This window comes from Chroicocephalus ridibundus, chromosome 1 (genome assembly GCF_963924245.1).
Source record: "Chroicocephalus ridibundus chromosome 1, bChrRid1.1, whole genome shotgun sequence".
In the NCBI taxonomy this organism is placed as follows: Eukaryota; Metazoa; Chordata; class Aves; order Charadriiformes; family Laridae; genus Chroicocephalus; species Chroicocephalus ridibundus.
This window is the reverse complement of record NC_086284.1, coordinates 34,633,192-34,646,053: the sequence shown is the minus strand read 5'-3', so window position 1 is coordinate 34,646,053 and position 12,862 is coordinate 34,633,192. Positions and strand designations below refer to the sequence as shown.

Sequence of the window (12,862 nt, the reverse complement as noted above, 5' to 3'; positions counted from 1 at the left end):
TACTTAAGTTGAAGTGCCACACCCCATAAGATACGATCAACACTCTACAGCATAAGACTTGATGTCTACTTGAATGAATTTCCCACTACAGCCCCAAGGTTTGGCCAAACACAAAAGGACTCATCCAGTTTGCAAAATATGCTTCTAGCCAAGAACTGTTGTTATTTTGCCAACACCAATGAAGAGAATACTTATAAACTCTTACAACCTACAATTCTTACAGGCTGAAGCTTCAGTTTCAGCCTCATGAGCACACGTACATCCAGCAACAATATAAACTAATTCAAAAGCACAGACACCTTTAAATCTAAAATAAGCTATCATGTATTGCAGCTAGAATCTTTTGGACAAGCACAGTACTATTTTCTCTATGTCTAATACCTTTATAGTGTAAACTACTACCACACTACACCAACATACAAGAAAATGAATCTGAAGTTTCCCTGAAATGAACAGGTATTGTTTCCATTTCAGAGATGGAAGACAATGCTGTCTTCCATTTCCAGTGGAGATATTCAAAAGCCACAGCAACAAAAAGCACAGATATGAAACAAGAGATACACATTCTGTACAAAAACCTTTCCTAAATGTACATTCAGTTCTTCCCACTATTTCTCCCAGATCACACACCTCCCAGGTAATATTTTAGGTAATACTTCACATACTGCAATGTAACTGCCTTATAGTATGGAGAAAAATTCAACATAAAAATTTCCAACTAAATACAGTAACAGCAGAAATCTTATCTAATTATTTGTATAATAATTGATACACTAACATACAGTGCTGGAATAATTCCGAACACAAATCTGAGAAACACAGAAACAACTGAGTTCAATGTAGTTGTCCACGTAACGCAGCATATTTTCTCTGAAAATAATAGCACACGATATGAAGAAATAATAAGGGATATATTCTATAAGTTATCCATATAGGAATTTTCTTCCTAAATACATACAGATTGTACTAGTTATCTTATGTCTCCAAAGAACACGAAATCTCTTCTAAAAAAATTCTATACTGCCTCAATTTTTTGTGGAACCTATTCAGGTTTTTGACTGTATCTTCTGGCAATCAGGTAGAATTGTCACATGTAATGTAAACAGCATTTCCCCTTGTCATTTTTGAATTCGCCACTCTTTCTACTGGGATAAAGCATAAGTATGACGCATCTAATTTACATTCTCTCAACATACATCATATGCATTCACCACGTGTCCTTTCTTCCCTCCAGTCTTTCTCCCCCCTTGCCCACTTCAAAAAGACCTTTGACTGTATTTTCTTGCATACAGGTGATGACAACCAAACAGCATTTCAAATACAACTGGACCATGAATTTCTACAGCATAATATTGATCATTTTCTATTCCATTTTTATATACCTGAGTGTTTGCTTCTGCAACTGTGACTGCACTTTGATCGGATGATTTCATTGAGCTGTCCACAATAACTTCTTTTTCTACGGGATGGTTTCAGTTACTTTTAAAATATTCATTCATGATTTTTTGTTTTAAATAGTTCTTCATTGTGCATTACCTTGCACTTGCCAACACCAAGTTTCATCTGCCATTGTACTGCCAAAAACTATCTTCCCCGATTCCCGTAGCATTCCTCAGACTTTAGTCATCTCAACTACCGTTTTCGTATCTTCTGCAAAGTTTGACATTTGGAATGTCCAACATTTTTTCCACTTCCTTAAAAAGTTATAGTTCTTTGTATGAAGCACCGCAGCATTCTCTGTAACTTCATCATTTGAAATTAATCTAAAATTCTGCCCTTAGCTGGCTTCCAAACCTGATAATATTATACCTGCTATTCTTTGACTATCTCTACGCCTCAAAAGCCTTGTTTCAAAAGAAGCTATTTAAGGGTTAACCTGTATCAGACAATTCTCTCTCAGTCACTACTCTCTGTTAAAGTTGCAGGCTAGTAGACTGGTGAAGCACAAATTTTGTCTGTAAGAACAGTGCTGCTCTTTTTTTAAAAAAAAAAAAACAAACAAACAACCAAAAAAACCCAAAAAACACACTTAGAAACTTTTAATGGAACAAGCTACTTCTTGTTATTTCAAAACAAAGTTAAGACTTCTTATCCAGCTCTTCTGTTATTCCAAAAGCTTTAATAAGAGATGGAAACATCAGATATTAGAGCTCCACCGTAACAGTAGCTCTAATGGTGGAGCAAGATTTTTGTTAGCAGTTCAGTCACTTCAGTCTTCTGTTCTTTTAGATATCCCGGTTCTTTGCAATGCAACTCTTGATGACTGTCTGTTCCAGAATATTTTCTTTGGATAGCCCATATTTTGAGAGTTGCCTCCAAGCAACTAACATAAAAGCTCAGTGGTTTCCTCAGCCTTCTGTTTTATGAGACTGAAGCAGAATATTTTTTTCTCTGCAGCATGCTTATCCTGTAAATACTTCTTTGGTACTTTAACAGATCCACTAATTCTCCGATACCTTCTTCCAGTTCACCTTTATCTTGGGGTTTAGTTGTTTAAGAGTATCTTATTATTACATTAATAGAACACTATAAAAAATAATGTTAACTAACCAAAAGAATTACATCAAAATTAGAGTTGTACCAGGAGAGAAGTTACAGTAAAATTTTTGATAGCGGTTGGAAAAAAAACTTTTCTCACCAACCATGTACTCAATAACTGAACAGTTTATTCAAACTATTAGAAAATAAAAGTAACACATTCAAGTAAAAGTAAAAAGATTGAAAGTTTACGCAAATTTAACAGCAACTGAAAACATGATTGAAAGGTAAGCCAAGGTTAATTTAATGATAGCAGCTGCTGTTGATTTCTTTACACCTGACATAAAAATTCATTTTACACAGCAAGCAGGAACAGACCGAGAGGAAAAAAAAAAAAAAGAATGCTGTTAATACCTGCAGAAGCAAAACTGATTTTTTTTTTTTTTTTTTTTTTTTTACAAATAAAAGTTTTTTCTCATTATTCACATGAAGATGGTCTTAAAAAACATGACGAAGGAATACACTGGTGTTATTGTTACATAGTTGCGGGGTCACACTACCAACTTTGCCCCTGTTTGTTTTTCACAACAGTGCAGGAACAGATAACACAAATTAAAATTAAGTAAATTCTGATATTTGAGGGGTATAGGGTTGCAGAAAGATGATTAGAAAATGAGAACAATAATGAACGAATTTTTTGCAAAACCCAAATGTGAGCAGTTGGGATGGCTGATGAGTATGTAAGGAGGAAAGCAAAATCAACCAGCACAGCAGTAACTGCATGGCCTCATCAAAAGCAAAGTCGGGATGAGCAACTGGAGTCAGGATGCATGTAAACAATGGATATGAGTAAGTGTTGGGGGAAAAATAGTGGATGACTGGAACAACAGTTAATACACTTTCTTGGTGATAATCAAAGAATCTGCACTGTTATTAAATACCTGTTTATCAGTATTTATAACATATTTTAGTTTGTGGGATTTATAAAAACTTTGGGAACCAAAAGACCAGAAAATACTATAAAATTGCAAAATAATACAACTTTTAAGACACTTCATAATAAAATATGCCATATGCTATGTACAAAATGATCAGTCCATTAAAACATTTTAAATATTACAAGTCAACATGATCAGGTTTCTAGGACACACGGCCCAATTGCTACTGAGGGATTCTGGAGTTCTACAAACTCCATTCTTACCCTAACAGGAGAGGATGATTCCTCTGTACTTCGTTTCTGTGGCTCTGCCTCAACGTCTTGACGTTTGTTCTTCATTCTTTCCCGAAGATCTCCAGTGGGTCTTTCTGGTGACCTGTATAATACAGAAACATAATATAACCAGTTCTATGGCATTATTTAAAGGAATACAAACTGTCTTTTAACTATTTTTATTAGTATATACAGAAAGATCTAAACCTCCCACCCAGAAGCAAAGTGGATGAATAAAAAAATATTCAGTTCTAATAAGGTTACGCATTCTAAACAAAAACAGAACATCAAGGAAGACGTGACTCTAAGAAGAAAAATTACTTGTATGTATATATGGCATGACTTCGTTACTGCTCTAGATTAGCTTTAGGTGATACTATCCAGATCAAATCTTTTTTGGACCATGATGCACATCTGTTTCACCATCACTCCTACCAAGTCATTCAAGATATCTTTAGCTTTCTCCATATTCTAAGCTGTACTGATTTTAATATATTATACATATAATTGTACGTATACTTTTAAAAAAAAATTAATGGAGAGTCAAACTACTGTCAACTGGCAATGACAGTCACATTGAAGGAGATCTGGATATGGGTGAAGTCTGCAAGTGGAGACGGCCTGACCTAGGTGCTGTCCTCCATGACCTTGGTGAGACTGCCACACAAAAAAACCGCTGTTACAAGACCATGCACCAGAAATTCGCTCTTGGAGGCCTCCTCCATTTTCGATTTTGCAGTAACATAATTATTTAATTACAAAATATTGTATGAACTCCACTAGTCATGCAAACGTAAGGTATATTTTCTGTAAAAGGTATTACTGTGATGTGAAAAGGGAGGGGGAACATCCTACACAACTACGAGACATCTATATAATTTTCTCACCTCTTAGTATGGATTCAAAAGTTCATTTATCCCTTACGGGTTAAAAGAGAACAACCCTTGCATTTAAAGAAGTTCTTAAGCAAAGGGGATGTAGGAGCTGCTTCAAATGATCTTTCAGCTCAAGAAAACAAATTTTCTCTTCATATAAATCTGGCCTGATACTGAGTTTGGTCATTTTGTGATGGCTGTTAGCTGTAATTACAGATTCTTCTGTGAAATAGTTGTATGAAAGTACTGGATCTGTACCTATCTGTTTACACTAAAGAATCATAAGGAGATACTGATGCTGCCTTAGCTGATTAGATGAGTTTTATATAATATTTGAATAATGAAATTTGCATTTGCTTTGTTTTTCAGTCTGAATTAGGGTTTCCATTTAGAAAGTACTGTTTCTCCCATCCTTCCTCTGTCACGTAATACACAAAGGCTAAACAAATTATGCATATAAAAATCTAAATTGATATGATTTCATTTTCAACCTGTGCATACTTGAAAAACAGTAATTGGTTTCCACTTCCTCTTTTGCAATGTTATATATATTTAATTCTTTAAACTGCATCATAAGGTTAAGTGTCTTACGATCTAAGAATAAAAAGACCAATGACTGCTCTCATTTTTAAATGCATTTAATTATTCATGAAGTTGTAAATACAGGTCACACTAGATCAGAGGAAAGGTACAAAACAGTAGCATGCTGCTTCTTTTAGCACTAAGAAGGACCAAATAACACCCAGCATACAAACATAAACAAGTTATCTCTTCTACATGCATTATTATACCATCTTTAAAGTGTCTGGCTTTAGCAAAGTTTATGATTCAAGGTATCTTTTTCTTTTCCCTCCCCTCAACTTAGAAAGATAATTCCTTTGCATTACCAAAACACTCTGAAGCATTCCAACCATCATCTACCTCAATAAACTGTCTTTCAACATTAAAGGGGCAATTCAATGCCTTAATTTTTAATACATCAGCCATGGTACAAAGGATTTGGATTTGTGAAACTGAAAATTAATTTAAAAGGCAAAAAGGTTGTAGATAACTTACTAGCAACATTGTTTCTCAAGAGAAGTAATTTAAAAAAAACCCTGGTAGTTGGAGAGAGCAAGAGAACTTGCACTGAATGCAGCTCATGTACTTTCTAGAGACACATTTGATATTTTAACACTTTTTTTTTTTTTCTTAAGTTATATGCTGGAGTGAAAAAAAAAAAATATCCGAACCATTTCACCCTCAACAGGTGCCTTTTTCAGTATGGGAGGGAAGAAAAAAAACTTACTTTGTTAAAAGATTATTCAAATCTACTTAAAAGATTACAAAATTTATCAAGAAACCACAGGAATGAAAAAAGCTATAGCTCCAGGGTTGGGGCTTGTTGGTGGGTTTTTGTTTGGTTTGGCGTTTGTTTTTTTCAGCTTTAGGAGAACACTGGAGCGAAGTCATGGTAACCATCCAACCCCTCCCCAAAAAACACCGTAACCATCCAAAAAATCTAATAAAAATCAGGTTGAAAAATCTGTCAAATTTTAAGAAATAACAACTCAGGAAGCTGTGACTGTTTTCAGATACTTTGGCTTAATGCACAGAAAAACAAGCTGGCATCCTAGCTGATTTATCTTGCAGGTGTACCACAATTTTCGTTTTTATACAACGGTTTCTTTTCTACCTAACTTTTTTTTTCCCCTACCCCTCCTCCAAAAGGGACCTTTGGTTATTCCAGGTAATGCACACTGCTGAATTGTAACAGATATAATTTTACCTCTACAGTTTAAGATGATGCGGCTAGACTGTAACTTTCACCCAAAAGGCTCCACAGCATTATCCCTGTACACTGAAAGAAGAAAACTACCCAATGAAAAATTTCTCTTTAATGACTTAATATTTTGTGCTAGGCCCATCTTTTAAATAAGGCCTAAAATTCAGAATTTCATCATTTCAAATTTTAAGCAGTGCAGTTAAGTGATTTTAAACAGCATTACTTCCTGCAACAGTTCAGTTCTCCATATTCAGCGGCTTGGTTAGGAAATCCATGTTCATAACAGTGCCTCCATTTGCTTCCATACCTCCTACAGTGTCAGGAACACCTCCCACAGGCACACATTACAACACATCTGAGAATACCTGTGTGTCTATGTATGTGTGCATGTGTATAGGCAGATGACAACTATTAGTGTATAATGTACATATTATAATTGAAGTTTCCCATACAACAACATTTGAACCCTGCAAAATCCGTAGGTTCTTACCTAGTATTACTGCTGGTTTGGTTTGGTTTTTATATCCAGAATGAAGAGGATCAGACAAGCTAGAAGGACGCCACAATGGCACAGATCCTGACAATAGTTTAAGAGAACCAGCAGGCAGCTGCCAGGCAACTAATCAACAATCTGTAGGCGGAGCAAGAGAGCAAAATTCCTTGTGGGACAGCGTGTTTACACACAGTTCTTTCCTTGTTAGCTTCTCCTTACTTCAGACGCCTGGAAGACTGGCAGGTCCACAACTGAATTCTTAATATCCTCATCAGGAAAGCTTTATATGTAAAAACATGCTAGGTTTTCTTTTTATAACAGCAAAATTAAAATTTGTGCTGCGAGAGGCAACATTAATGATGGAGTTCTAACAAAACTAGACTTTAGAGTCTTTTCCACACCTTACAGTCACATTTTCCTACTGTCTGGTGATGTGCTGAACAATGGGAAGCAGTACGGTCAGATAAAACCATTAATAATGAGATTTATTTAAGACAGGTATGAAATTGGAGGGCGAGACAGAAAGGCAGTAGGACATGCTTTGTCCTACCAAACTGCTTGCAAAGCAGACAAAAGACTTCTCCAGCAGGCCTGGCCCAACACACGTAGACATGCCGCCATTACATTATCCTAGACACTTTAGCAAAAGTACTGCTTGAACTGAACTGATGTGGAAGCAATATAAGCTTGGCTTGCAAGAAGCCAATAAAATTGCACCCGAAACACCTGGATAACATTTGTAAAAATGTCTGTAATGATATATGGCATGAAAATGCCAACATTTTACTATGTACACAAACCAGTTTTTTCTGTGCCTGGCCAAGAGCAATCAGTAGAAAGTTCTGAAAACAGGAATGCTTTTTTCATTTGTCTGTTTTGGTGTATGTGTGTGGGTGGATAAGAAGGGGCTTCCACCCCCATTTTATGTTTAAGAACACCTTTATTAAATGTTGAATTTATCAAACAAATAAACAGTAAGATCTGTCCTTTGACTTTTTCATATAGTCTTAGTAAAAAGAAAAAAGTTAGCAATAAGTAAATCAACATTATTCTTAAGTGTCAGGGGTGACAGTGAAGCAGAAACAAAGTTTTAATCATTAAAAGAAATGTGGCTTTTCTTCAAATCACCAGGCAGAACTACATACTGAGTGTTCCAAACACTGAAGTCAAGGAGAAAATGACATGCTAACAGTTTTTAAATTTAACTTCTACCAGTAAATCACTCCTTTTTCCCCATTTGGAACATTCAGTACAGAACAGAGTGAAGTCTTTTACACACTGAAAGAAACATTAAACTCAGTGATATAATTTGTATCCCAGCTGCTACCACCTTAGAAGCAATGGAAGATCAAACAAGCAAAGTCAAGATCATCCTGAGAGTATGCCACAGGAACAGGAAAACAGAACCCTAAACTCATGCCAACCTTCCTGTTGTTGTTTTACATGTTGATGCTTCAGTGTGCCCATCCGTAATCTAGAGGTAATATTGACATTACTGCAGCACTATGAAGCACGGTTGTTTGCAAAAAACTTACTGCCACATTCACTTTCAGTTCAGTAAGATGTTATGCCACACAAAGGACAGTTGAAAAAAAATTTTAAATTACAGTAACATATGAAGAGGCAGATAATAAAAAATATTCTCTTCTGAAAATTGAAGTAACTTTTTGGATCTCTTCCTACGACACAGGATATTTGTTCTATATCTGACAAATAAAGTCACAAAACTACATTTTGAAGAGAAATGTTTTCTCCCAACAGGAGAGAAAGGACAGACACTTTATTCATGAAACAACATAATGAAGGCAGGAGAGATGCAAATATGTGAGTACTGCTATAAGTAGTTGCAAAACGGCATTTTAGTAAAGGAGAGAAAGGCATATGAGAAGCTGCAGTGACACTACGCCCAAAAAAAAGAAGTATTAAGGTACTTGAACTTCCCATTTCAAGTAATAAAAGAAGTTAATCTGCATCCAGTGGACTCCATTCATTTTTTAAAGCTACATACACACAAAAAAAAAGGGAAAACCCACTGTAAGTTGCCAAATTAATTGTTTTGAGCAGCTTTACAATGCAATTGGTTATCAATAAAACATACCATTAGGCACACCACAGCATTTCACTTTTTAAAAAAAAAAAAAAAACAACAAAAAACAGAAGACATAGTTGCAAAAGCTATTTTCCTACAGCATGTGAAGAATTCAAAGTGAGTTCTTGATTTACCTTCTATAACTGCTGCTATAGCCTTTACCTCGTGGTGAAGGGCCATGTACGAATCTACATGTGTTCCCATAGAGGCAGTTGCCAGTCTTCAGCCAGTTACGGCACTGTGTCTAAGAGACAGACATTACTGGGTGAATTTCACACTCATTTCTGGAAATACCATTGGTGTGAGTGTGGCAGAACAAACAAATGACTCCACATTAACTCCCATTTATCTGTAATTTCTGTCCACCAGTAATATAAGTAACTAAAAAAAATAAACAATGAGCATCAGGTCTGGCAGAGAAAAATTTAAGTTGGTGGAAATACTATTAATATGTACAGAACTACTGCTCTTCTCCAGAAGCTGGGACAACACACGTTATTTGAAAATTCTAGTAATAGTATGTTCAACATCCAAGCGTTAAGGAGTTCTTTTCTCCTTTACTAACATCAGTGACATATGAGTATTTGGTACTTGTGAGCTACTCTTTCCCACCACCTAAATCCTGAAAAAGAAGATGCTGGGGTGGGGAGGAAAAGAAGAACACTTTTACAACTCACCTCTGCAGTACTTCCAGTGCTGGGTCCAAGCCTTTCAAACACACTGGGTCTTCGGGATGTGCTATCGGATATGGTCTTGGTATTTTCCACTGTGACCTTCCTTCTAATTTTTGACATTTTGTACTACTTCAACCAAAAAAAAAAGCAAAACTGTAAAATCCTTCAGTTTGGGGCTATTGACACTGAACTCATATGAATAAAATAGTATGATACACGTTGTAAGAGTTGCTGCAGAGGTGATGAAGAAAGAAAAAGAAGTCATAAATGAGTGAAATGTATCTAATAACGAGGAATGCCTCTGATTTGAACTAGTCAGCTGAACACCAGTAATGATAATTGTTCATTTTATTTTATGGCCTGCTTTGGATTCTTCAGCTTCCCTTTGGGAAAGATCATATGATATGTTATTCATCTAGGTAGCAAACACCACACAGAACAGATGCTTTCCTTTGTCATGTATTTTTTTGTTCATCAACTCAAGTGACTTCAAGTGAAAAGAACTTTTAATGTTACTTCACCAATCTCTCAGAAACAGGTTCTGACCATTAAAAACGGCTCCCATTTTCAGAAACAAATCTCAAAAAATGAGCGCTCCATTTTTCCCCCCCCATTTGTTGTGACAACCTACTGAAAACCACCTTGATATCATCCACAGTCTGTGTTTGTTACTAGTTTGTATTCTACAACTATTTGGAATCACCTAAGATTAGGGGGAAAAAAAGCACACACCCCAACAGTCATACGCTTCTTAAGCTTCTCAAGTAACTTTCTTTCATTAGGAAAAACAGATTTTTGAAGCAAATACCGCAGAAGTTTGCTAAATAAGAAGTCATAATTTATCTTACCTGAGAAAGGAAGGAGTTATGGAATACAGAAAGAAAAACCTTTTTTTTTTTTTAAAAAAAAAAAAGGAGGATAATATTGAGCACTAGAGACAGGTTGTAGAAAAAGGGTAAAATAGGCTCCAAAAACCATTGTCCATTCTGTAAGTGCTACTTGATCTACACAGAAATAAAATCAATTTGGGAAAATCTGCCAGTTGTTGGACGATTTATATATAGCTCAAAAAAAAACACCTCTCTGTTGTATTGCAAAGTGTCATCATTCTAGAGCTTGTTAACCAGTACAAAATGGTTGGTTGAACACTAATCTCCTAACCTTCTGCTCCTATCCACGTGTCACTGCTTTTAGAACACAAATACTTAGGCTAATTTCTCAAACACAAACAAGTTAGAAATGACAAAAAGCTCATCCATACAGTCAGGACAATACAAATTAAAACTAACACCCACCAAACTGGATTAATACAAATTTTCACTGATCTGATCAGCAATATTCAGATTGTAAGGTTCCACTCTACAGCAAAAAAAATTTATAATGTATAAAAGTGGACAAGTGTACATAAAACGTAGTACTGCTGCAACCTGTATTTTTCACTTGGCACTGATAATACTTGGGTTTCTTCCCTTGTACCCTGGTGAAGCTCCGTTATCTGAATCCTATGGTTACTTCAATGACACAAGATGTCCCTAGAAGTCTGACACCTGTGCACTTTCTACAAACAAAACTGTGCAGAAGTTCTTGCTAAGCACTTTAGCTCCTTTATAAACAAGCTTATGCTATGTACTCAAGAGATTTCTCAGCTCAGCTCTAGTGGCTACTTCTCCAAGCCTTTGATTATCTGAAGAATTTTATCTCACAAGTAAGGTTCAGGTAACTGAGACATTAGCCAAGATGCTCAGAGAGGGTAGAAGTTAACCATGTGGTGTATACCAGACATTAAAAACAATGGTTAACACCAATTAGTGGAAGCAGACAGTGAGATAGTAGAATTTGCCAGTAGTAGGAAATTATTTGTGTTAGTAAAAACTGTGGAGAACATAGATTTCCAGAAAGATCTAATTGAGTTAGAAAATTGAGTAATACAACAGCAGATGAAATGCAAATAAATATAATGTAATGCACACAAGGAGAAATGGTTTTATTTAAATACTTGATGAGTTCAAATTAGTCCAGTCTTCTGAGAAAAATAATTAGGAGTCATTGTGGACAGCTCAATGTGCAGCAGTAGTTATAAAGTCTGACAGGATAAACCATTAAAGTTAGAAAGCAAAACAATACCACATATCTCACCTAGCTGAGCACCCTTCCATTTCAGGATTGTTTCCCACTGTATTTCAGCAAAAAACCCACTGAATTTGTAAGGTTTCATGCAGCTACACCCTTTAATAGAGGATATAAAAATCAACTGACGTATGTAAAAGCATTTTTAATAAGATGATCACATACCAAATACTGAATTTGGTTTAAATATTTACAGTAAAAAGAGTCATATCTGAAATTAAAAGGGTTAGAAGAACGGCACTGTCAATGGCGTAGGGAGAGGGTTCAACACATGAAGGACAGATAAAATGAGTGCATCTAATACATAACTACAGTACATATTGACATGATAGGAGTATATAAATACCAAAAATTTACATTAATTTTGCCTCCCAATTTGAATGTCCTTTTATTTTCAAAGAAACAGAGGCAAAACATCTTTTTTTTTTAAACGTTACTTTTTACCCAGCAAATAGTACCTGGTTGGAATTAGCTTCTATAGGAAGTTATGATGATGACTAAGCTTAAAAGGACAGTTATAAACTTGGAGAGGATGAAGGAGGTAACATTATCATAACTGAACTGGAATTTCATTCCAACTACCTACTTCACTATTTTTGGCTGATAATTTCCCACAAGGAAATTAAAAGAACGCCATCCAACCCTGAATCTTCTTAAGTTTGTAAAACCCCCTATTTTTAAATAAAACAAAAACTTGTAAGGTGAGAAGAAAAACCTTATTATTATTTCAGGTAGTATTCTGTCAATTCTATCTTTACGTTCTGGCCTGTACCCACTGGATTGCAATCAAAAACAGATAGCTTATTAACAGAAGAGATATTTCATAAGAAATTATTCTAAGCAAACAAAACCAGCATGCTGTGACTGCACAGCATACTATTTTCTGTATGCATGTATTATCACATGAGGGTCTCACTCCTGCAATCAGAATTGCATGAGATTTCACTGTTAAGTGAATATAGCTATTATACAGGCTGCAGGATTACAGTCCAGACACATTATCCAGAAGCAAACTGAGGAATTTCCACTACGTCAAACAGTACATTTCAGAGACTGTATCTGAAAATGCAGTCACTCCCATTTTCATTCTTCAAAGACCAAGCAAGTTGGAAAAGTGAAGAGACTATTAAAACAATATTGTAGTTGAAATC

The 12,862-nt window shown here is 35.5% G+C and overlaps 1 protein-coding gene across 5 annotated transcripts in view; it reads right to left on the bottom strand.

Moving 5' to 3' along the window:
• ZC3H13 (zinc finger CCCH-type containing 13) overlaps positions 1 to 12,862 on the bottom strand; it is a 49,306-nt gene that overhangs the window by 33,252 nt on the left and 3,192 nt on the right. For 3 of the 5 annotated variants that reach the window (XM_063334645.1, XM_063334660.1, XM_063334667.1), the window contains exons 2-4: positions 9,588 to 9,713; positions 9,045 to 9,154; positions 3,680 to 3,791 (exon numbers count right to left, since the gene is read on the bottom strand). In XM_063334645.1, coding sequence (XP_063190715.1) covers positions 3,680 to 3,791; positions 9,045 to 9,154; positions 9,588 to 9,704 — 339 coding nt within the window. In that variant the 5' untranslated portion in view covers positions 9,705 to 9,713. Of the gene's footprint in view, positions 1 to 3,679; positions 3,792 to 9,044; positions 9,155 to 9,587; positions 9,714 to 11,720; positions 11,756 to 12,862 lie in introns of those variants that run through there. The other 2 variants (XM_063334652.1, XM_063334672.1) reach the window with 2 other exon arrangements.